This window comes from Clytia hemisphaerica, unplaced genomic scaffold (assembly GCF_902728285.1).
Source record: "Clytia hemisphaerica strain Z4C2 unplaced genomic scaffold, Clytia hemisphaerica genome assembly, whole genome shotgun sequence".
NCBI classification, from domain to species: domain Eukaryota; kingdom Metazoa; phylum Cnidaria; class Hydrozoa; order Leptothecata; family Clytiidae; genus Clytia; species Clytia hemisphaerica.
Window position 1 is genome coordinate 177,481 of NW_027103272.1, and position 26,038 is coordinate 203,518.

Below are 26,038 nucleotides of genomic sequence, written 5' to 3' on the forward strand. Positions count from 1 at the left end.
CAAATAATGAACAGCAAAGAGTTTAAAAAGACAATTTTATATAAAGTGAAAAGCAATAAAACAGCACACTCATGGGATTTGGAATTTATTAAAAAGAGTATTGTTGCATTAAACAGACTGTACCTTTATAATCATAAAGGTTGGCGAGTCCAGTCAAAACACAGATTTGATCTGCAGCGTCACGCTTCACCTTGCCTCAATAGTTAACTCAAATTGAAACAAACCATTGCCAAACAAACTTTTTTATTATTTCAGAGAAGTAAATGCTATATTATGGCACACAAATTGTTTTCCTTTTACAAACTCTCCAGGTGTTAATTTTCATTTTGGTGCGAAAATTAGACCAGATCGATTGGAGGGCTTTACAATGTAATGGTCCAGATACACAAAAGGACGCCCAGAAAAGGAAGGTTCTGAAGTTTTATGCGTACACCCTTTGATAAAAGGAAGGGTTTAAAAATTGGAAGCAAGCAACACAGTACAGACAGGTCTTATTAGGAAAAACTCTTCCCTTAAATTAAAAAGACTTTGCAGTGATCATTCACATCCTAAGGAAATATCAAGAATATATGCTTTGCAGCAACAACCATGTTTCTTTGTCATAAAAAATCCAGCCATAAAAAACATATAACATCAAAACACAAAAGTATCTGAAATACGGGATTTGGTTTCAAATGAAAAGCTGCTTGTACTTACTACCAAAAAGAAAATCGCTTCCATTCTGTTATCAAAGCAGCGTTCTGTTTTTAACAATGTTTTAAGAGGCATTTGAAAAAAATTGATTAGTTTGATATGAACCCCTAGCACTCGTTTCCACTCGTTTTCATTTGTTTCCAGTTGTTTTTCATTCGTTTCCACCCGTTTCGCCACTTGTTTCCAATCGTTTCACCACTCGTTTCCACCCGTTTGCATTCGTTTCCACTAGTTTCCCACCCGTTTCGGTGTTTAGTATCTACGCTATTGTTTATGCAACAAAATTCTGATTGGTCAGTTTTCAAACGGTTTTTTTCTGGTGGCAAATTCAAAATCTCCAATTCTACCATACTAATTTTGTGAGCTTTGTGAAATGGAGTAAAAATTAGTATGGGTCCAGACTAGCTTTTCACTTGCGAATTCTGATTTCGTCTATTCAGAAAACTGTAACGAAATCGTAAAAACTTTTTTTTTAAACCAGAGGGTGATTCCTTTTTAAACTTTGGTTTATAACTAATGAGTAGCGTCTCGTTAAATACAAAAGGAATATAAAAGAAACATGTATACCTAATTGCTTTAAACCTTGGTCTGAACACGACCTCTATGGGTGGTTTTTCACCGAGACTGTCTGGCGAAAAAATCGATTAGCTGAAACAAAGAAAATTGATAGGAAAGCATTACTGACTCCCAAAACAGTTATCAAAGCGTTTACAACCCTTTGAATTTAAAGAAAATTTATTAAAAATTAACAACTCGCATATCAAGGGATTTAGAATTACAGCCTTCTAATGAACATTTTCTGTGACAAGATTCCTCGTCTTTTGTATCAAATCAATACAGATGAAAGTTTGCTCTTCAACTCTATCGGGAAAGAAAACACTTTTCCCATACGACCAGTTTTTTACAAAAGAATCCCACTGCACATTCTGCTACTTTTATGGCAACCAATTTATTTATGCTGCCTTTTTCGCTTAATTGGTCATTAAGCCTCTCTTGGAGGACAAAATGTTTAATGACCAATTTTCGACGTTAAATCTGGAATGTTAATATGAAGCGATCAAAATCTGATGTTAAGCACGAATCTTCCTTGTATATTTTTTACAACCTTTATAAATTTATGAAAAGGACCGTTGATGAGAACCACTTGTCTATCTAGCGTAGTGAAAAAGCACCCTACATAACTCAGCCTAATGACTTTTACACTTATGAAAATCAAATATCAAGATTTAGACAAAAGATGAAGGATGATTTCTTAACAAAAACTGCTAACTCTCAAAAGACAACTGTTAAGAAAAAGAAACCAGAAACTGCGAAAAACGCTAATTTGTGTAATGAAGTTATAGTGTGTGGAGATAGCTTGTTGAACAATATCGATGGGAAAGGATTATCGTCTAAACAAGCAAGGGTTCGTGTTAAAAACTTTCCTGGTGCAGATACGGAAGATATGATCGATTTTGTGAACTTCTTCTGAAGAAGTCACCAAAATATTTGATTGTTCATGCTGGTACAAATGACATTACGTCTGGTTGCGAAACTAAAGAAAATCTGGAAACTATAAGAAATCTTGTCACGGAAACCAGTCCTTCGACCGAGCTCATATTCTCTAAGGGAAGACATTTCTCAAAACATTTCACGAAAGATGTTGGCATCAAAAAAGCTTCACTTAAACGGAGGAGAAATCTCGACTCGACCTTTGCTCAAAATCTTAAAAAGTTTGTGTGTGCTAACTGCTGATATGTTGATGGCAATTTGATTGACTGACCTGATAATGGTGATGTTGAGCTTCCTAATTTGGGAAGAGAAATTGATGTTAATGTTTTATACAATATCAAATGAAGTTACTTAAATCTAAAAATCCTTCGAATATATTATTGGGCTATTTGAATATTAACTCTATTAGAAATAAGTTCTCTGACCTGAAAATTCTGCTTGAAAACTCTTTTGATTAATTTACTATCGCTGAAACAAAGATCGACGAATCCTTTCCTAGCTCCAAATTCAAATGGCAGGGCTATCACTTTCCCCCTTTTCGTCTAGATTGTAAATCCAATAGTGGAGGCTTACTGACTTATGTAAAACCTGGTATCCCTGCACGTAAACTAATTAAATTCAAGCTTGATCCATCTTTGCATATATTACCCATTGAGGTTAGATTCAGGAAAACAAAGATACTTATTTTTAATATTTATCGGCCAGATAGGATTAGTATAGACATATTCTTTGAAACGCTGTCTGAAGCTATTCATTTTTATGAAGTAGATTATGATAATACTTTTATTATAGGTGACTTCAACCTTGAACCCAATGATCACAAAGTTTTGAATTTTCTTGAATTAAACGACATGACCAACGTCATTAAATCAAAAACTTGTTTTAAATCAATATCAGGGTCATGTATTGATCTCATAATAAAAAACACACCAAAAATGATCAGTTTGAACAGCTCAAAATCTGTCAGTGGGAATATACCGACTCGTGTGTTTAAAATTGCTGCGGCTTCGTGTACTCCATTCTTGACTTCTTGTTTCAACGAATCCTTAATATCTGGAACTTTTCCGGATAGGTTGAAACTAGCTGACATTATTCCTACTTTCAAAAAAGGTGCTCTGACAGACAAGACCAATTACAGACCCATAAGTCTTCTCCCTGTGATATCAAAAATTTTTGAGCGTCTCCTAACAAACCAACTTACTACTTTTCTTGAACCATCCTTCTCCAAATTATTATGTGGATTTCGAAAAGGCCACAGCACTCCGAAAGTGAAAGTGTTTTCTTAAAGAACAATGCTGAATGATAAAATTCTTCGAAAGATCAGAATCTTTGTTTACTACTTTGCAAACTACCCAAACACTACATTAAACAGTAAAACGAGTAAAACAACAATATAAGATGGTAGCATTTTGGAGCTAGTAAAATGAGCTCCAAAATATACCAGATTATCCAATACACTGTAAAACAATAGAGTTATGGAACAACAAAAACAGACAGGTATATAATACTTTTCAGTGATTTACACTTTTTTTTATAAGAACAAACTGTATAAGAACATAAGGCTACGATGTCCAAAATGTTAAGAACAAGTTAAGAACCTTTTATAAGGCTTTGCAGTCTCTAAAACAACCTATTTCTTAGGAAAATCAAAAAATGACAAAAATAAGAACATGTTAAGAACATTTGGGCTTAAAACTAAAAAAGTCAAGGAACATCTGCAGGCTTCAAAAATTTTGGATGTTCTTATACAATAAATTGAAGTTGAGATTGGAATTGTTCGATACTCAAAGTTTCACGCAACCTTTCCTTATCATCTTCAGTCAAAAATTCTATAAGGATGTTCTTATAAAAGGAAATGTGTACCATTTCAATCATGTAATTCCAGTCTAAATGAATCATTGGTATTTGGAACTGATTACGATCACACAATGGGTTTCTGTTGGATGGAAGCGAAAACCTCTAAAATTTTGGACCTACAGAAAGTCGTTATTAGAAAGTTGTAGTCATGGTTACCCATGAATGATTGTGCCCGTGAAATGGTCTATTTCTAGGTGGTATTCTAACATTATTCGAGTAAGGTTGTAAAGGAAGCTTCTAAGAATGCTAAAAATATGAAATCTGGAATCAGAGAAAAAAGCCATTCACTTAGAATTACACCTTGACATGGGGCTGACGATCGATTCGAATTAAAGACGAATTTAAAATAAATTATTCTTTTCATAAACTTTCCAAACAGAGGCTCCACCTGCATACCAAGAAGGTCAATGGGATAGCGAGCAGCAGACAAGAGGCAGTGGGGACGCCTCCCTGAAGGGATACCCTTTACCGCCTACAGCACAACATCAACAGCCAACTTCTTATGGAAACCAACCACCCATGTACTATCAACAGACACCGTGTCAGCAACAACCTGGCTATGTTTATGTAAGTGAAATATTGATACTCAAGATGAACTTTAAAATTTTAGCCAAATAAAAAGGCAACGAATTCATTCAATTGTGTGACTGAATTTTTTCCTCAATTTTTTCATAATTATTATCATGCATATTGCCCTTATGTGTTACATAAGGTCAATATGGCAGAGCAAATGCCCGCCAATTGGCATGGTTGTGAGTTCGAGTCTCGCCAGATCCGTTGGTTTTCCAACGGTTCTAGTGGCTGGTCAAAAGACAACATGAGAGCGACTGTATTCACTTCATTATAATTATTATCAAAACAAAAAAGGTTTTACTTTTCCTAAATAATTACAAAAGCAGTAATAGCCCAGAAGTAATATTTCATTAATTCTCTTCCACAACAACTAGGGTGCACCACCACCCCCACCTGGCACAGTATACATGGCGCCCCAACAAGTGGTTATGGAGCCGCCCCCACCCGATTGGGCGCTCTTGTCATGGTTCACTTGTCTCTGTTGTTGCTGGCCTATCGGTTTGATTGCTGTTATCAAGTCACTGGATGTGAGTATGATACACGTTTATACATAAGAAAATAAGGCTTTGATGACCATGAAGAACAAGTCAGGAATATCTTAACTCTTAGACCACGAATATGCGTCCAAAACAAGCCAAAATACTCAGTCTCAAGAGTTGAGACCATAGCTCCTCACCAATTGATTTAAAGAGGCATAAACCGAATACTTTTGGAAAGAGTATAAATCACTTTCCGATGGTACCAAAACCATTTTCTAAATCAAAAGCTACAAGCTTTCATGGCACTTTAAAGTTTTGAGTTTCAAAGGAAAAATTTAGAAAAATTTCAACTTTTTCAAAAAAAACAGCGCGCACAAAGGGTTAAGGCTTTTCGAACTCAAAAACACCGAAATTTTTGAGAAGTTGCGCTAAAAAACTCACAAATGGTGAAAACAAGAACATTTTGAGGCATAAAACCAAAAAATTAAGAACATACAAAAGCTTCATAATCTTTGGACGTTCGTATAAAAAAAACTTGTAACCGGGAAAGATTACTTGACTTTATTTTGGCAATCTCATTTGCAAAACTAAATTTTAAAAATTCGGATTTTGGGCTCTCTTAACCATCAAAATTAATTTAATATTGTGAATTCACCTCTTATAAATGTACTTTTAGGTATATTTGTGTACCACTGATCTAACTGTAGCATTAGTAACTTTTTAGTGAATCACTGCTAAAATTTGAGACCAAAAGGACTATTTTATAAAAAATAATTCAAGAAAAACCATTTTGTAGGTTGTAAGGGAGTAAATAGCTAAAAGTGCATTTTTTCACTTCTTCGTAAAAAAACTGAAAACTGGTTTCTGCAAAACATCACTGCTAGGGAAGAAAACCAAAAAAAGCTTACTTTACACAAAAAGGTTTCAGCCTCAAATTCCACCTAAATTTTCAGATAGAGGGTACCTATATTTTTATGTAGGTTTTAAGGGGTATTCACTGGTATTGTTTTTTCAAAACTCACAAAGCGTCATTAAACGGGGCTATAACGTCTGTACTAATTAAACACAATAATCACGAAACAAAAATTGTTTCAGTGTTTCAATTTCACTTTCTTCTTTGTGTTATAGGTTGGATCAGCCATTCGTTCAGGTGATATGGTGCGTGCAAAAGAGTCCTCTGAAAGTGCAAAGAAGTTTGCTTATCTTGCTTTCGCATGTGGAATATTTTTCTCCCTGTTGTGGCTTATATTATGGATCATTTTTGCCGATCAAATTCATTCACATAGAAGACACTTTCATTTTTAAAATTGGACTACGAAAGTTTTCTGGTTCAAAGTTATCCTAAGTTCTGGTCCAAATAATTGGCAGTTCACACTTTTTTATAAATTGTTCTTTGAAAGAGAAAAGATATAATGGAAAGAATGTCTCGTTTGGAAAGAAAATTTTGAGCGGATTGATTTCATGTGGGCTTCTTTTAAAAATTTTCCAAAAAAAAAGTAGAACAAAACTTCTAGACTGAATTTTTCAAAACAACAAAGTTTGAGCCCTAGGGCCATAACTGGAAAAGCTAATTGAAATTCAGAAACAACGCATAAAACATTTAAACCAAGAAAGAAATTATATCACCAATTCGACGCGAAGGACAAGGACAAAAGTGAAATCCAACAAAATCAATACAGCGGCAAAACTAAAACTCAAAAATAATGACAAACAGACAATCTTACAATTGACAATTAACAAATAAACAAATTTAGCGTAGATAAAACCGGTAGAAGTTGTAGTTGAGAAATAAATGGAAAAAGAAAGGGTGAAGTCAGTGACAGTAAGCGAACAAAAAAATGGAAAGATTTAAACATAAAATTATTTTCTTTTTAAAACAAATTTGGTTATAAAACAATAAAAAAGACCACATAAAATCGGGAAACTCGTCACAAACAAAATGTAACCTATTTTGGATAATAAACCCGATTTTTTAATCCGATTTCGAACTTTATTTTTGGTCAATCGAACAAGCAATTTTGGTTTTCGAGACAATGTGATTAAAAGTCCATCTTCCAAACCTTTTTGTACAAAATCGTCAGCTGTTTTTAAAGTTTTTCTTGTCCGAGCGATTATATTTTTAGCATTTGCTATATCGTCCGAAGAGATTAGAGTGAGTAAGTTTCTAGTCTGGATGAGTTCGGTTAGAACATTTACGATTTTCCGACGAGTCGCATCAGACGTTCGTTTTATAACGTTGTTGGAAGGTAAAAAATAGTCAGCCAAATGATCGCGTTGAAAATCAACCCTCATTCTCTCGAGCATGTAATACACCATTTTTAAGGGTGTACAACCTTTATCAATTTTCCACCAAGGGTGGTCGGGCGGATATTGTTCGCACGCCCACATCATAGTTGATTTAACGGTGAATGTTTGTAGTGTATTAGGAGAGATGGGTTTCACAAATTTATAAAATAAAACTTTCAAGATAAACAAGTTTAGATTTTGATCAGGAGTCCGCAAGCCTGTAAGTAACTTCTCAATGTGGGTGAATCTATATTTAAAATGTTTATCAATGCTGGTCGGTTTGAGAAAAGCATAACGTGTCATTTGATGAATCAATTCTTTCTTTGGCCATGCGCGGTCACGTGTTTTCCATTCGTTGGCAACAGTAGGCCACCATTGGGTCCTGAAAAGATGAATGGAGTTTGACTTAACCCTCCAAACATCTTGCTGGTAATACTGTGAGGGTTCAACCTGACCATCCTTTTTATTTTCTCTTCGATCATTATTCATTTTAATAGTTTCTCTCCAAGTTAATTCATATAATATAAGCCGTCTTGACTTTGAAGTGCTAGCTTTATAAGACACATCTTTTTCAAAAATATCCTGTATGATTGGTTCTAAATATCCATTCTTGAGCTTCAATCCTCTTGCATTATTCCTATAAGTGTTGTCAATAAGTTTAACACTGCTTAAATAACCATCTACTGTTACAAACTTTTTAACAAGTTTTACGCGTTTCTCCTTTTTGTCTTTCGTCATTTTGCGTAAAATTCGGTCAGAGCTTTTGATTGTTACATAGCCTCGTTTTGCTGGTACGTCTGAAATTAAGAGTTTTGCACTGGATGGTATATCTACGTAAAGCGCATGATCTATATCAACCCATTGATCTTCTGATAGTCTAGTATCTACCCTTCGGTCTATGCAAGAATTCACAGTTGAATTAGACAGAATGGAACACGTTTTTTGTAAAGTGCCAACAGATTGGAATAGCCTAGCACTGTAGCCTCCTGAAAGTTCATGGAACGATCCATAAAGATGACTGTTTCGTGGTAATTTGAAATACTTTTTGCTATTGTTGTTTTTGAAAATATTTTTCAATAATCTATAGTTTGGGTCCTGCTGAAGATTTTTAGCGGATATTATAGCATTCTTTAGAGTTTCAGTACAATTGTTTTCAAATTGAAGAAGTTCTGACATTTGTTGGATAAGATGTTGGTCCACAGTTCCTATCATAAAGAAAAATAATTATATACCTAGATTTGATAATTAACAATCATTTCAAATCAAAAATTGTGTGGACGATTTTATTGGAAGTCTATGACCCATCCGTAAGTTTATTACAGTAGACACTCTCTAATTCGATTTTCAAAGGACCAAAAGTTTTCTTCGAATTAAGGAATCATTCGAATTACGGAGAGGATCTTTCAAGCTGAGGGGAACTGTATTTTTATTCGAATTACAGAAAGATTTGAATAATAGAAGTTCGAATTAGAGAGAGTCGACTATAACTGTAAAAAAAATCAACTTTTTCTAAAGATTAGAAATACATGTACCTTGAGATTTTGAAATCCAACTCGAAACAAACAACACTGTCACCAGACCATAATACCAAATCATCGTTGACAATCAAAAAGATTCTTGTGTATTCTGAACCAGATTTATGGCAATAGGAAAAACCTCCACGTCATATATATTTTGAATGATATAACTGTTATTTATCAATGCGTAATTTATTTTTCATTGTATAGCAATATATTTCGCATTAAAAGTCTTGACATCTATTATGAAACAGAACTTTTGATTTTAATGGTAGTGCTTTTTGTAAGTCTGATAACATAGACTGTAATAGCATATTGCTATGGCAACAAAAAAGTCCCTTTATATAACAACTGAAAGATTGATGAAAAGTATTAGTATGTAAGTTCTAGTAGCTAAGTACTTTAAAAATAAATAAAGGACTTTGAAATTCTTAGAATTTGTGATTTTACAAAAAAACTTCAAGCAAATGTTAGGACTTCAAATAGCACCCGGATTGGTGCAAATAGTAGATCAAAGTACACCAATACACGTTTTTTTTTTAAGAAACACACTTTTAAGAAACATCAGACTGCCTAAATACTAAGAAACATCTAAGAAACATGCTGAGGCTGAGAATGAGAAAATAACATTTTTTAATTCGTTTTTTTTAAGAACCTTCCAATCCAGCCTTCCATGAGGCTAATTATGTCAAAAAGTTTAGAAACATGTAAGAAACATTTAAGGCTCAAAATTTCTTAAGAAACAATGAGGCTGCTTGGGTAAAACTAGTTTCTTAAAAAAAAACGTGTATAAACAGTTTTTAAGCAAAAGGATGTAAATATGTTGTTTATCATCGATTCCCCCATCAAAGGATAAATCAAAAGAAAAGATGGATTAATTATCTCCAATATAACGTTTACAAAGTAGGAAGCATTTATGACATACACGTAAGATTGTTCGGGAATTTCCCCGAAACTTATTCCCTGAACTTATAAATCAGCAGTGCCGTAGCTACTTGGGGGCTAGGTGGTGCTTATCGTTTTAGTTTTTTGAGTGTGTTTTCAGCCAATTTACATCTCTAAATTTCAAACTCATGCCCCCCCCCAATATCCAAATGCTTCCTACGACACTGAATCAGTATCAGTACCCTCTAAAAAAAGTATATTTGAACCCACGGTGTACAATGTCAGTTATATAAAATATAATTCACTTGTTCAAAAACGAAGATAAAAATACCATTCAACGACTTAACAAAGTTTTTCAAGTAAATATGAAATTCGGAATTACTAGTAGATTGCAAACTTTTTACGCATATTTTATTTACAAAAGGGCTTCGTATTACATCCAAACAATCAAAATACAAAACTTTAAAACCAGACTCTCTTACAAGCTCTAACGATTTTTATCGACAACTCTCTTAATTTATAGGGCGCAAACAATAGATATCATCATACTTCATCAAAAATCTTTCAGCTTGATGAAGCAACCTCAGCATTTTGTACTTTTTTCACAGGAATGGAATTTTTAAATCTGAAACGATTTACGTCATAATTATTTGCGATTCATTTCACTTTCAGTATTGTGCTTGAAGTTTGAGAGGCTCTTAACAAGCATGTTGCAGCTTACGCACATTAACAAAATGGTGGAATTACACAACAAATTTTCAAGACGCCCGTTATCCCCCCATATGTGGGCGTTTGAAACATGTCGTTACTGAGTGCCAAAGATCCTCATAAGCGCATAGTGAACTCTCAAAAAGCATTCCTGAGTGTAGCAGACTTTAAAATCTTAAAGAATCCTTCGAAAAACTCAGTTAGTGAGGTGGCAGTACTTTTAAATACACAATTTCGACCGTAGTCGTGCGTTCAGGCGCGTGCCGCTTTATTATTTAATTTACCACCCTAAACACAATCCAATGTTTTTTTACAAAAAAGACTGGGACGGATTTAGGGTGGTAAAACGGACAAAAAATGCCCACACGGCAATTGGAGGCTACGGTCGAAAAGGTGTATTGAGATTGGTCGTAAAAACAGTCTCTCAAAGTGTATTTCATGGATAAACAACCTTAGTCTCCCTCACACTCCCGGCTCCCCCGACAGCCACTAGATGAATAATACTACTACTTATAAAGAGGCGTTCTTATTGCAAGCTAATGTGAAATGAATGATAGCACAGTATTTTTTTTTTTTTTTTTTTCTTTATTGAAACAAAAACACGTGTACACTACGAACATATATTACAAAACATTACTTAAACATAAGCACAGTATTACTATCACTTTGACGATGCTTTTGTTGTGAAGCGAAATATTAGTTTTTCAAAAATTGAAAATTTCGTTGTTTAGATCTGACTCCACATAGACCCAAGGCAAAATCAATTATTGGATTAAGCTTTATCTTATTTTTGAATGATAGTATTTCACAATAATAAGGCCCAAAAGTATTAACCAGCCTAACCAAAAATTAAGAGGGACTTTTTCATTTTTCAAAGAAACATCAATATAGTTATTCAACGAAGTTTTTTTTTAATTCTAAGTGATTAAACATTCAAACATCTTCCTGTTATGAAAAAAAAACCATAACATACAAAATCAAATTTCATCTGTTTCAGATTACAGTTATTTACAAAAGACTTTACCCAACGATTGACCATAGAGTTTGTGTATGTGTGTTTTTCTGCGACAGAGACAGTAAGGTTCTAATTTTGGCTAGATCCTGACTGAGGATGACGGTAAATCAGCACTTTTTACCGTCCTCAACTTTGCGCGTCAGAGCTGCGGGTTATTCCAAAATAAATCTTTTTGAGATTTTTTCGTGATATTTCAGAATTTTCTAAATTTTTTTCTTTCAGTCAAATGTCTTTAACATTTGCTCAAGTAATAAATCAGCATGGGTTAAAAGTATCAATCTTTGCAAAAATGAATATTATGTTCCAAAAATTAGCACTTTTGAGAAAAATGGTCCCGAGAAGACAAAATTTGTCCTGAGAAGACCAAAATTGGGCGGTCTCTGTGTCAAAATGTCCCAAATAATTTAAATACATGGGTAAAAAAATACCACTTCTCTAAAATGGGGTGGATGTATGCAAAAAGATCTTTGAAAACCGTTTTAGTACTCCTAAACGTCTAAAATTTTAGTGCCGACCACCCTAAGTTTCATAAAATCTGAAATACCGAAAATGACTGAAATACGGCAAAAAACCGAGAAACGAATGAGAAAAATCTAAATCTTCTAATTCAGAAATCAAAATACTATTGAATCAAAATAATCCACACAAGAGAATACTACTCCTAACTTAAGGGAAGAAATTTTCGTGGAACGAATTTTCGCGGAATTCAATTTCGCGGTTTTTTGACAAATCTACGAATTTTAAATTCCGTGAAACATGAATATTCTCATGGTTTTAAAAATCACCTATAGAATTGGTGTTTTTGGAGAAAAAATTCCTCTCAACCGCAAAATTAAATTCCGCGAAAATTTCTTCCCTTAAGGTAACACTGTCGATAGCTTCGATAACTTCTGTCTACTGAATTAAAACTATATCAGATTTATAACAAAGTTTCCAGAATTTAAATAATTTCAAACTCTCTGAGCCCAAGACTCAAGAATTTCTACATCATTGTCTCACCCAGGTTTTAAATGATTTGAAATTCATATGCAACGTGTGCATTAGACTAATTCCCTTTAAGATGAGTTTTCACATGGTAGCAAAGACAAGTGCACTCTTTATGCGAATGGATTTTTTCAATTGATTCAACTTTGGTAAAATAGGCATTTTCGCTTTTACACGATCTTTTTGTAAGCAACCAGTAGCCATGGGTCGAGGGCTCAATTGCCAATATCTTCTCTCGTAAAATAATAGCTTTCTAGATAAATCTAGATAGCCCTTGACCCAAATAAGCATAAATATGGTATAATATCAGGGGTGTGATCAAAGCAAATTTTTCAGAAAATGAGCTAGAATGCTAAGCAACCCCAGGGCTGATACAAAAATTAGAGTTGCTTATAAGAAAAATGTGAAATTCAACAGTCAAACAGAGAAAGTTTTAGAATATTTGCGATCTTTAAATGGGGCAATTTGTTTCCTTTTTCAAAAAATATATCCTGATGCCCAGACAATGTCACTCAGACAAGTTACAGCCTGTGCAAAAAAGCGATAAATCAGTTTCATCATTTTCCAGTTGTTCCACTCCTTTTATGGTAAAACTTTTTGGCAATTTACACTCTTTATATTAATCTCATCTGAAAAAGTGCTGGGCCATTAACTTTGTTTCAGCCATTTTTGAAAAATTGAGGACAAACGCTTTTCCTGGCATCAGTATGAAATCAAAATGTTAATTGTTAATTACTCTACTTTTCTCAACTTCAGTTGAGCTAGAATCTCAGAATGTTTGTGAGTTTGTCCGCAAACTTTGGGGCAGCGTAGAGAGCGGAAAAATTTGGTTTAAGGAGCTGAAATTTGGCACACGCCCTCCTTATGTTAAAACTTAGGGGCAGTTTTTTCATTTTTTTTAATTTCGCTTTTTTTCGCGAGTTATCCCCATTTTACCGGGATTTTGCGCTTATTTAACGTCATAAAAGTCAAAATAATTGACGTCAAATTTTTTTAAATGCTAAAAATACAAAAATAGAAATTTTTAATCATGTTGAAAAATATTTGACGTCAATTTATCTAGGTGCCAAAATAAAAGGTTGCTCTACACACGGAAAAAAATTCTTTATTCTAAATTTATCTACGACTGAGCTTTCTCTAATCCTTCTGAGTACTCATCGCTCTGGGTTTTATAATTGAACCTTCCCTTTCCTGAGTGCCCATCAAAGAAGGCTTTTTCCACCCCGCGTTTGCAATTTAGCTACCTTATCCCGAGTATCCATCACTCTGGGCTTACAAGTAAGCTTTCCCTAATTCTGAGTGCCCATCACTCTGGGTTTACAACTGGGCCTTTTCTTATCCCGAACGCCTATCACCCTGGGTTTACAATTGAGTTTTCTCTTATCCCGAGTAACCATTACCCTGGGTTTACAATTTGACCTTCCTTAATCTCGAGCGCTTACCACCCTGGGTTTACAACGAAGTTTCTCTTATCCCGAGTAACCGTCACCCTGGGTTTACAATAATTGGACCTTCCTTAATCACGAGCGCCTATCACCCTGGGTTTGCAACGGCCTTCTATTATCATGAGAGCCCATCACCCTGTTTTAAAAAAGTGTTTACAATTGGGCCTTCCACTTTCACACGTACACTGAAGTTGAGCCCAGTGCTTTAGCACGTTACAGTTTAATATTTATCTAAATTGTTATTAATTTTGCAGTGAGATAGAGTAAAGTGGACGACGTCAGCAAAAATCAGCAATTTTCGTTTTTTTCTTAAGAAATGCTGACTTCATCAAAATATTCGGAAAAAGGCAATCACCAACCCCCGGGGGGGGGGGTACTAGGGCAAAATGGGTTACGGGGATGCTCCGCTGGTCAGGGTACCTTTTTTAACCTCCGCGAGTCCCAGGTAGGGTCGCAAAAACACCAAAATAGAAAAATCAGTCCCTCGTAGGGTGCCTATTTTTGGAAAATTTTTTGGAAAAGTAGAAAATTTGAGAAAATTTTGGAATTACAGTCCCATTCAGGGTCACTTTTTTCGCAAATTTCGAGTCCCACGTAGGGTCCATTTTTCGAACCTCAGCGGAGCACCCCCGTCGGTCGACAAGGGTAGTACCCCCCCGGGCACCAACCTACCTACATACTAAGTTTTAGCTTATTTGGATGAAATTTCAAGGAGTTGTTAACATACTAGTTTTTCCCGCCAAAATTATCCGTCATAACCATAACAATAAGCAGAAAAATCCGACAAATTACAAAAATTGTGATAGCCAGCTGTTCCACCCAATTTTAGTAGAAATTTTATAGCCTGGTTTTGTACTCCATATCAAGACCTTTCCAAAAAGTTCAGCACAAGTGAACACAATCAAATAATTGCCATTCAATTCTCAAACATAATCAAATCCCATCAGATGTATTTTTCCTGGATGACCAGCCAACAAATTAACCTAAGACCTGCATATATTTTTATGATTTTAGTGAAGTGCTCGCTATACTCCATATAAGATTTATGTTATCGTGACATGAAATTTGTTGTCAAAGAGATTTAACAGTAAGTGAAAATACAGGCCAGATATCAACAGTCCCATGTTTCGACCAATCGTCCCAAATTAGAGCAGTTTGCACCAACAAACCGCCTCTGGCGTTTAAAAAATACAGGAAAAGTGTGTATTTCTATTTCTATCTATTTATTTGCATAAGCCTAAAAAAGCTAAATAATTTTCTGACTTACATTCCAAATTTGGCTTTGAAAAGAAGCTAATATACGCTGACGGAGCAGCACGAACTTGTCAAACAAAATTTGTTTATCGAACTGATTGAACCGCAACCCACTGATCGAACTTGATAAATTGAACACTTTAAAAAAAAATCTAATTAATTTTAATTTTCTCATTAATTTTTTAATCGAACTTTAATCGTTTGATTAGTTCAATCATCATCGACCACTTCGATGATCAAATTTATTGATTAGTACCGTCTGGGATATATAACTAATTACTCCAGCATAAATTTTTTTATAATGATAACATTATATACCGTAACTTGGTCTAATGTCGACATCCCTCCTCTAAATAGACCTTTTTTTAAAGAGACAGCCATGTTGAATAATTATGTACTCCAGCATAAAAACAATGATACAGCCATGCATAATTACTGTATCATGCATATTTTGAAAATTATGCATGGCTGTATCATTGTTTTTATGCTGGAGTACATAATTATTCAACATGGCTGCCTCTTTTAAAAAAAGGTCTATATTCGACACGTTTTTCTAGAGCTGAAAAATTTTAAAAAGGTCGAAATTACTTCATTTGATTAGTGGTAAGGGAGGACAAATCTTTTTTCAATCACCGATTCTGACTTTCATATTATTCCTATCTCTAAAGAAGGGTGTCGAAATTAGAAGACGGATGTTGAGATTAGACCAACTTACGGTAATTGATTCATCTTTTACCAACAGAGATTAAACATGATTTTACTGGCTGAGGGAAAGTCGTGTATACTGGGTTATTGATTGTTATTCAGTATAGACTGTCCCTCTTGTTCTAACGACTATCAGTTCAGACTAGCTATCTTTAACTTTATGCTGCCAAAAGATGGTGGTCAAGAGTGACCTTGTAAATTTATTAGGCGTCAGGTTCACTTTTAAAATTCTGAACAAAAAGATGTCTTACCAACCAAAGGGTAGCCATGACACCATTGAGTAAATCAGTTAGTTAAATTAGTTCTGCCACGCCCATCAATCACACACCTCGCAGATCGTGTCACACCTAACAACGACAGAAATCAAGCTTTTTTAACTTTTACCAAATTCACTTTCGTTTTCAATCACTCAATTGCGACGCTACCATTTTGAATAATTTGACGTGTCGAAGAGTAAAATACAGAATGAATATTTGAAAATGTTATACTTTTGTTTTATCAAATTATTCAAAAAATAAGACTTTCAGAACCCCTACTTTTATGAAAAAGATAAATAAAAGCATTTTTGTCACTTAGTAGCAACCAAATATGCTTAGAAATGAAACATTTGACACCCAAGTTTGACTATTATCATTCTGTAAAATACGGCTAAATAATCACGCTTTTTCCTTTCACTCGGAGTTACCATAAACCGGGGGTTTAAAATCTAACCTTAAACCTATTTTCTCTCGTCAAAAAATTCTTAAATTGAAGGAAGGAACAAGTAATATTATCATCGTGTGTACAAAAATTTATAGCTTTAACATTTGTGAGTTTTACGTGTCTCTATGAAGTTAAATCAATGGACTAATTGTCAACACTGACACGCAGTCAAAGTTTGTTTTCCCACGTGATCATTTTCTAAAGGATAACAATCATAAATTAACTTAATCGGTAATTTATTGGTCCAGCTTAAATTGAGCAGGAAGCCGGGGCCAAAACTAAACACCCAGAAAGTGTTGACACATTTATTCATTCAAACTTCTTGATATACTTGTTAAAACTCTTGTACTAAAACCTTTGAGGGTTTGGATTTTGATCAGTTTTTTTGCTTGAAAAGTTGTTCTTCGACCTTTCCGCTTGGTAAGCGCTCGATTTCACATTATTTCGATCGAGAGAAGACTTCGCGTTACCGCCCTATTCAAGATTTACAGAGACAGTCAAAATGGATGAATTGTTTTGGTAATTGTATGGCTAATACGGTTAATTCAACGTAATTGTCTTATGAGGTTTAGTATCTCCTTTTTTCATATTTTATTAGTACTTATTTTATCTTAATCTGTCTATTTTCTAGGTAAAATACTCAAAATGTCCAGGTGGGGTAAAAAACAAAAACTTCCAGAGGTTTTCAACTCTGTGGCTGAAGGCCTGCAGAAACTTTACAAGGAGAAATTACTTCCCCTTGAAGAAGCCTATAAATTCCATGAATTTCACTCACCCAAACTTGAAGACAGTGATTTCTTTGCAAAGCCTATGGTACTTTTGGTTGGTCAATATTCTACTGGTAAAACAACCTTTATCAAATATTTACTTGAGCAAGATTTCCCAGGAATCAGAGTCGGCCCTGAACCCACAACTGATACCTTCACATGTGTTATGCACGGTAATCATGATCGTGTTGTTCCTGGAAATGCACTTGTTGTAGATTCATCAAAATCCTTCAGATCACTGTCCGCCTTTGGTAATGCTTTCTTGAACAGATTTGCCTGTTCAGAAACTGCAAATCCTGTTTTGGAAACAATTACCCTTGTGGATTCCCCTGGTATCCTTTCTGGTGAAAAACAATCAATTAACAGAGGGTATGATTTCACAGGAGTACTTGAATGGTTTGCTGAGCGTGTAGATAGAATTATTTTGTTATTTGATGCCCATAAACTAGACATTTCTGACGAATTCAGACGGGGTATTGAAGCTCTTCATGGATTTGATGACAAAATCCGTATTGTTTTGAATAAAGCTGATATGATTTCCACTCAGCAGCTGATGAGAGTTTATGGAGCTATGATGTGGTCTTTAGGAAAGGTCATCAATACACCTGAAGTAACAAGAGTCTATGTAGGATCATTTTGGGATCAACCATTGAAAATGGACGATAATAGGAAACTTTTTGAATTAGAGGAAACAGATTTGTTTGCTGATTTACAAGGATTGCCAAAGAATGCTGCACTACGAAAATTGAATGATCTGATCAGAAGAGCAAGGTTGGCCAAGGTATAAATTTTTCTTCTTTTTTCAAATGCGTAGTATCATTTCTTGCCAGTAATTTTAGACCATGAAACTCAGTTTACTTTTGATACTGTGTGCAGTGTGTGTACTTCTTGGTTCTTTCATTACATAAGAACTTTGTAATTTCACGATTACTAAAATTTTTTTCCTTTTTCTATTTGGTTGAGTTGCAGGAGGCTTTAAAGGCTTATTTTCACAACTATAGACATTTTCAATGAGCGTCCCGTCAGCACCTTGAACTGACTACCCAATTCCCCTCACATGGCATGGGTTGACCCAGGCGAAGGTTCGTTCACTTGCTCAAACCATATTGGTAGCCAAGGGTGTTATTTGTAGTTCAGCGTGTTTTCTTAACAAAGTTCTTGATTTTCTTAAAAGTTTCAAATCAATTTCTTTCAAACTTGACTTTGGTGAGGTAATTTCAAATTGAATAATTTGATAAAAAGAAACATATAATGAAAAGTGACAAAAAATAAATTTTGATAAAAATATCAAAATAGTAAGGAGTGAATAAGAAAACGAGTGAAGGTTTTAAAGTGATGGATTAACTCTTTGGACTTTACTATTTTACCAAAATTAACCCAAAATTCATTGAAACATTGGAAAGTTTACAAAGATTTAACAAACTTAACAATTGGAAATAAAAAATAAGATTTAAAGACCTTGTAAAAATTAAACCTGTGTAAAATTCCTGTCTGAGAGTTACCCCTGCTATGTGTTTTTGAGTTTTAGAATCTTCATCTTTAGCTTGATTAATAACTATTATATATGAGAGATCTTTAAATTTCATTAAATTTGAATTAGAAATTAGATTGGCTAGTGGTTAACACAATCAATGGATTTCTGAAACTTTTTAAAACAAATTGAAACAGGTTATATATATACCCCAAATAATGGGATAACTCTCAGATGAGAATCCTATACACAATTAGTATCCCCTATCAAAACATATCGGAGGGGAGCCTATGTATAAATTTTAAAGGTGGTTTTGTAGGAAATATTGTATTGTATAAATTGTAAAATCTCAGCCTCAAATATGTAGGAGGAACCCCAAGGTTTTTGTTTGTGTCACTTTTGGAATTTATTTTTAACTTTGAGCTTTGATAATCCCCCAGAAACTTTTTAATAAGATCATAGAAAACAGTTGAAACATGTAAACCTCTGTCAGGCTTGCTATAACTCATTCATAAAGTGTCCTACTGTTTTGAACGGTAATACAAGTATTTATTGTTGAAACTTTTGCAATAAATGCACAACTATTACCAAAAGTAATTTGATATTTAAAGGTCATGAAAGATTACTATTACTAACCTATGAATTCATTATTAACTCTACTCGTTCATGTTTAGGTGAAAATAAGGTATTGTTAAAGCTCCGGTCTTGGTTTCTCTTAGTTTGACGATGCTTGAACAAAATTCATAATTTATCCAAAGTACTTCAGATTTACTCTCACGTTGAAAAGGGTCATTTTTTCTAACCTAACAGTGTTTGAAAGGTTCAAAGGTCGAATTCGTGTTATACTTGTCTGTGAACTTGAAGTGTTGAATAAATAAGAAATTTCACTTTTCTCAACGTCATAACTTTCAACAGAAAGCATTAACCTATTAAAGTTTTCTTTAAAAAATCCTAAAGTCAGAGCATCTGAGTTATAATTTTAGATGTCTGAAATGTTTGAATTGACTGACCACTAATTCAATTTAAAGATATCGATAATTTTGCGAGGGACTTAGATTCTAACGGAAAAACTACGTTCTTTTCTTTGAGAGCCTACCCTAACTGTTCAGGAAATCGCATGTTTATCAAGTTAATTGCCCCCCTTTAAAGTGTTAAAATGGCATGGGACTTCATAGGGTAGAGAGGATACTAGAAACCCCTTTGTTGTTTTATGAAACTCTCAATTTGTTTGAAATATGACTCTCATTTTCCATGGCGACTGAGCTATGATCAAAGATATTTGACAAAAATATATGACAGTTTTATGTAATCAAAATGAAAGAATGAATGATTTTTCTTGTTTAACTCTGAAGTGACCACAATATTATGAGCACTTTCTTAATAATAACTACAGACGAACTTCTTTCATAAAAGGTTTTCTCATTTCATCAAATTTTAAGAAATTCATCAAAAATCATTGAAAACCCTTCCCTATCATCATCAAAAACATATTTTTAGTAAAGACACAATATTTGAACAAATCCATGGCAATTTTATGTAAACTTTGTTTTGAATTTCAACTTTTCTCACGTGGTAAAATATACAACGTCACAACTTTATTATGTTCGGGGGGTCGGTCACCCAGGCAAAATAGGGTACGGGAGGATGTCACGCTCGCCAGGTACACTTTTTCGTCTAAATTTCGTCCGACATTTTTCGAACTCCAGGTACGTAAGTCACGTAAGCCACTTTTTTTTGTCATTTTTGATTGTAACCCTTTAAAAATCTAATTCCAGTGTTGACCTGACAGCGTTAACAATTTGCATCATCAGTAAGTTTTCCGAAATAGACTAATTGCTTGCCGCCATTTTGTATGAACGCACGTGTATGACGACAAGCTACCACATGACAAGAAATCGCCCTTAGTTACCAACATGGAAATGATTAGAGAGGAAAAAGGTTGTCATGTCTGCGCGGAAGTTGTTTTGATTAGAACTCATTATAAATGACATCAACTTTTCCAGTTGTTTATAAGCAATGTTACGAAGTTGCTATATACATACACTACAGTATGTGGCCCCCAAAACGGCGATCAAATTTAAAACTTCTCTCAAATCTAGAGGAAAAGAGGTTTTACAAAAATTTTTGCTGCATGAAAAACTTTAACATCTCTACTTTATTTCCCGGAAGTTCTTTTTCAAAATTTTCAATTTCAACAGTATTTTTCAATCGCTTAAAGATAGGTAGCTTTTTTCTAAGGGCCCTCAAAACGGAGGTTTGCAATTTTAGCTATTTCTCGAGATATCTTTAAGATATGAATACAAAATTTTGACCATAGTTTGGAAATGTGATTTAGAGGGTTTTGGGCATAAATTTTTTTGATAAAATTTTTACAGTATACCCCTGGTTGTCAAAATGCAGGTTTGGGGCCCCCAAAACGGAGGTGTAGTTAAAATCAAATTATTAAGCCCAGTGGTAAAAGGGGGAGAAACTATGAACATATTTGTGTTTTCCATTAAATTTACGACCCGATGCATGTAAAATTTATGATTTTTATAAAATATTTCAAGATTTTCGATGATGCAAAGTCCAAACTGAAAATTTAGAAATTTTCAAAATGACAATTTTGATTTAACAACGTCTTAATCAAGTTTCTGAAAACCAATTTCTTTTGAATATAGTTCCATTCATGTATGGAATATGCTGTGAAAATTTTAGAAAAACAGCTTAACTGAAACTGAAAATATTAAGCTTAAAAGTATTTTTCTCCTATATTTTGCAAAAAAATGACAGAATTTGCCGTTTTTGCTGATTCAGCGAAAATTTTTATATGTAATATTAATTTTTTTTTATAAACTATTATTTCAAGCTGATAGGAATGGAATTCCAAGATTTTTTGCTGTTTCTCATATTTAGAATTTTCGGTTTTATCAATGCTGATTCTAGGGCCCCAAAATACTGGTTGACCTTTAAGATGCTATATCTTTTACCCATCGTCTAAAGTCACAGATGTATCTGCATTTTCTGAACGGCATTAGGTGTAGAAAGTTCCCTATACCCCATTTTCATAACTTATTTTCAATATCCAAGTAGCTAGAGTGAGTTATATGCAATTTTTATCTAATTTTGGTGTTAAAATATTTCTCTCAGACGCAAATATGTTATTTTGAATCTGTCTCAAACCATCAAAAACATGTTAATTTTTAAGTATAACCATCATTCTTTCAAAATAAACAAAAATCGTTTAATTCTGATAAATCTACAAGTGAGAATCCTCATTTTAATGATGACCTCCGTTTTGGGGGCCATATACTGTACCCTGTCAAAAATCTTTTCCAATGGCGTACAAACCAAATAATAAAATCACCACCCTCTCCTTTCCTCAAAAAGTTTGATATAAAAGTCCTTTCAGTAACTTTATCTAGACCAGAGATTTTTTCCTAAATGCAAAAATTACAAAGAAATCTTTTTTTGCAATTTTTTACACCACGTATCTCGAAACATCAATGCTTGTGGCTATGTTGGTACGTTTTGTCAATTTAACAAGTTATAAAATACTAGGTTAAAGTTACAGTCAAATCTCTCTATTTCGAACTTCTATAATTTGATTCCTTCTGTAATTCGAACTAAAACATTGGTCCCCTCAGCTGTAAGTCAGTGTTAAATTCTCTCTGTAATTCGAATCTTTCCCTATTTCGAAGAAATTTCTTGGTCTATAGAAGATCGAATTACAGCGATTCAACTGTAGTTTCGATTAATTTTCTTTATATTTTTGCCAATTTTCGCTCAAATTATGGCTTGTTTTACATTCTTCAGGTGCACGCCTACATCATGACTGCATTGAAAGACGATATGCCATCCGTCTTCGGTAAAGACAAGAAGAAAGCTGAACTCATCAAAAACCTAGGAGATACTTTCCGTCGTATCCAAATGCAACACGAAATCTCACCTGGAGATTTCCCAAACCTCCAACGTATGCAAGAAAACTTGCAATATCATGATTTCTCCAAATTCGCACCATTGAAACCGAAATTGATCGAGAAAGTTGATCAGATGTTGAATACAGATATTGCTCGTTTAATGGCAATGTTACCTCAAGAATTCACTGACCGTGAAGACGAGCAAACTGTCAAAGGAGGTGTTTTCGCCAGCGCTCAAGGTGATTTCAACCCGTTTGCTGAGGGTGCAGCAGAAGGATTCAATCTGGGTGCAGGATCATCAGCGTGGGTCGTCGAAAGTACCAATTCAAAAGAGAAATACGACAGAATGTTTTTGGATTTGGGTCCAGTAGACGGGAAGCTATCCGGCGCTTCTGCTAAGAAGGAAATGGTCAAATCGAAATTGCCAAAGAACGCGTTAGCCAAGATTTGGACTTTGTCAGATATTGACAAAGATGGACAGCTGGATGAAGAAGAGTTCGCATTAGCCATGTACTTGATTGACACCAAGTTAGGAGGTAGTGATGACATCCCAACTGTACTACCAGAGCATTTAGTACCGCCAGGCAAACGAAAGCTGTTGTTCGGTAACTAGGACACTTTCTGGTGGACTTACATTTAGATGACTTTCAATTAGAAGTATTATTACAGTATTATAGTGACACTTTACAGATTCTTTTAGAACACTTAAAAAAACAACATTGGAAAATTATTTTTTTATAAAGGATTAATTATTTCATTTTTTTTCTTCTTTGTTTTGTTTCGTTTTTTTTTGTACAATTTTTTTGTCCTTTCCAATCATTGATTTAAACTCTGAACCCATTTTCGAAGAAATTTCTGATATTTGATAAACAGAAAAACAAAGCAAGCAGTATGCGCCTCATCTACAGGGGACAGAACTAGTAAGAACTTCACAAAGACTTCCGGGGTGTTGGGTAAAAGGGTCCAGCGTTTATCAACGTCCAGTGTTTTCTCCACATTTTCTTGTTTATAGCTCCGTTTGAACGTTTTTTTATGTTTTGTTTTTTTTGTTCTTCATCTTCTTTTTGACGTTTAGTTACTGTTCTTAAACTGTTCTTATCATTTCTTTATTGAAAACTTCTTTGAACACGGTTGGGAATTTATACGCTATGGTTCCATAGTCATTATAAAAAACTCCGTTCTGGAAATGTATTGTTTTAGCTTTTTGTTCAATTTTCTTTTGTTACAAACAAAAGACAAGTTGCGATTTCCATACTTTTGTATCACGTTACCAAAATCTCCTCTTGGGATTGGTCTATTTTTTAATCACATGATCAAAAAGTTTGCAAAATAAATCGATTTTGGTACGTAAGCTCCATCTTTTAACAATAAAAAGAGACAAAAGCCTTCCAGACCAGTGTTTTTATAATGACTATGATGGTTCATAAAATCGATTATAAAGATGAGATTTTTAGTCTTACTTAACTCCCTTTGGATACGTCCTGAAACTATTAATTAACATTGCGCCTGTATTTAACTTAAAAAACAATCTTAACTACAAAACTATTATTTTTAAAATTATTCTTTAGTAGAAAGAGATTTGTCTGTCAATTGCATTTTTTTGCGGAAATTTCTCATTTATTTTGAATTTCCATTTTATCGAAACGATAATTTTTTGACAGATCTTTTTCATTAATTTGACACATTTTGCAAGTTCTAATTTTTAGTTTTGCAGGGAAATGTACTTAATAGAATGAAGAAATTAAATTAAAAACAGAATTTCTATGTCTTATCTGTCATCTTGACGAAATTCCGGTAAAATTACAGCTCAAAAAGTCCTAAACTTGAGAAAATGTGTAACTGAAATTTGGCACAAAATTTCCACTGAAACCCTATTCCTAACTACAGTTGAGCTAGAATCTGAAAATGTCTGTCTGTATGTGTGTCACCTCAAAACTGTGGGGCAGGTTGGAGACTTCGAAAATGGTCTGATTTGGCTGAAATTTTGCACACTTGAACCTTTCACACTTGACCCTTTCACACTTGGTGCTTTTTTCATTTTTTTAAAAGTGGGCTCTTTTAGAAAATGTTCGTACACCCCGGCTGGAGGATATATTGTCCAGGGGGTAGCGAAAAATCATCAAAATTTGTTTTGTCCAGGGAGTAAATTTGCTCTGTCCGGGGGGTCAACTGATGCTTGTCCGGGGGGTAAATGACTGAACATTGTTACATCCTCCACTCCCCATAGACAATTTCTTTCTGGAAGAGCCCAATTTAGATTTCTGGGCCTACGAGTAATTTAAAAGTTATTGAAGTTTAGCAGGTGCGGTGAGCATGTTCGACGGTATACCATACCGTCTTTTGAGCCTGGAAAATGTAAATTTTACTGGCCTGATGCCTAAACCGAGAAATGTGACGGACTTGGGACCATTTAACTTAAGGGAATAATTTGATATTAACATTGGGCTCTTCCAGAAAAAATTGAATATGGGTGTTGTGACATTGTGTCTTTTGACCCCCCCCCGGACATGCTTCAATTGACCCCCTGAACATTCAAAATTACCCTTAAACAGATCACAAAGTAACGTAAAAACAGCAAGTTTACCCCCTCCCCACGGACAAGGTAAATTTTGTAGATTTCTCACTACCCCCGGACACTATATCCCCCTCCCCCCTCCGTGTACAGACATTTTCTGGAAGAGCCCAATTTCAAAGAAGACGATCTTTCAGATGAAAAGTTTTGTTTACAGGTTTTTGTACTGAAAATTGACGTCGTCATAAAAAGGAGTCTAAAAACTTTTTGAATCGATTATGGGTTTTCCCCGGTGGTTCTGTGCCAAATTTTAGCTTTAAACCTGAATGAGAGTTTAGAGGTATACTCTTCTTTTTTTATAAGCATAACGTTTATAAGCATACCTAGAGTCAAACTCTGTAGAAAATAAGCATACCTACAAGCTGAAAAACAAAAAAACTTATGCAGCTTTTCTCAAACACTGACCTTTCGAGGGTTACTTTTAAATCAAAGCTGTTTTAGCTTTCTTAGACCAAAGATTTTCGCCTGCAGCGCCAAAAAACTGTTTTCGGAGCCGAATCAATGTTCCGACTTAAAAATTCGAAATTTCCATGAACCCAAAAATGAAGTCTAACTAAGCATATAAATAAGCATAAATTAATAAGGCTGAAAATGAGATTTTGCTAAGCATACTGAGCCTGGATGGTGCGATTAAGCGGCCCGGTAGTATATGGTAATATGTTTTTGCCTATACAGTCCGCCAGATTTTAATTTTTGCCAGGTAAAAAAAGAACGAAGCAATGTTTTTATTTGAGC

The 26,038-nt window shown here is 34.3% G+C and overlaps 3 protein-coding genes across 3 annotated transcripts; 2 read left to right on the forward strand and 1 right to left on the reverse strand.

Moving 5' to 3' along the window:
• The first annotated feature begins 3,562 nt into the window (after positions 1-3,562).
• Positions 3,563-6,583, forward strand: LOC136801870 (proline-rich transmembrane protein 1-like). The gene is made up of 4 exons (XM_067058536.1): positions 3,563-3,681; positions 4,421-4,608; positions 4,989-5,141; positions 6,222-6,583. Exons 1-4 carry the CDS (start codon positions 3,660-3,662, stop codon positions 6,396-6,398), a joined length of 540 nt encoding a protein of 179 aa, XP_066914637.1. The 5' UTR covers positions 3,563-3,659; the 3' UTR covers positions 6,399-6,583.
• A 357-nt stretch (positions 6,584-6,940) lies between these two features.
• On the reverse strand, positions 6,941-9,138 carry LOC136801881 (uncharacterized). Its single transcript, XM_067058548.1, has 2 exons — positions 8,912-9,138; positions 6,941-8,584 (listed from the first exon to the last, which is right to left on the reverse strand). The coding sequence occupies exons 1-2, from the start codon at positions 8,973-8,975 to the stop codon at positions 6,954-6,956; spliced, it is 1,695 nt and encodes a 564-aa protein (XP_066914649.1). The 5' UTR covers positions 8,976-9,138; the 3' UTR covers positions 6,941-6,953.
• An 8,054-nt stretch (positions 9,139-17,192) lies between these two features.
• On the forward strand, positions 17,193-24,489 carry LOC136801887 (EH domain-containing protein 3-like). Its single transcript, XM_067058561.1, has 2 exons — positions 17,193-18,142; positions 22,628-24,489. Exons 1-2 carry the CDS (start codon positions 17,240-17,242, stop codon positions 23,342-23,344), a joined length of 1,620 nt encoding a protein of 539 aa, XP_066914662.1. The 5' UTR covers positions 17,193-17,239; the 3' UTR covers positions 23,345-24,489.
• Positions 24,490-26,038: the final 1,549 nt, after the last annotated feature.

Coding starts and splice junctions, on each gene's coding strand:
- LOC136801881 (XM_067058548.1), bottom strand. CDS start 8,975: ATGATTTGGTATTATGGTCTGGTGACAGTGTTGTTTGTTTCGAGTTGG. Junction 8,585..8,911: donor TTGGATTTCAAAATCTCAAG/GTACATGTATTT, acceptor TCTTTATGATAG/GAACTGTGGACCAACATCTT.
- LOC136801887 (XM_067058561.1), top strand. CDS start 17,240: ATGTCCAGGTGGGGTAAAAAACAAAAACTTCCAGAGGTTTTCAACTCT. Junction 18,143..22,627: donor GAAGAGCAAGGTTGGCCAAG/GTATAAATTTTT, acceptor TACATTCTTCAG/GTGCACGCCTACATCATGAC.
- LOC136801870 (XM_067058536.1), top strand. CDS start 3,660: ATGGAACAACAAAAACAGACAG. Junction 3,682..4,420: donor GGAACAACAAAAACAGACAG/GTATATAATACT, acceptor CTTTCCAAACAG/AGGCTCCACCTGCATACCAA. Junction 4,609..4,988: donor AACAACCTGGCTATGTTTAT/GTAAGTGAAATA, acceptor CACAACAACTAG/GGTGCACCACCACCCCCACC.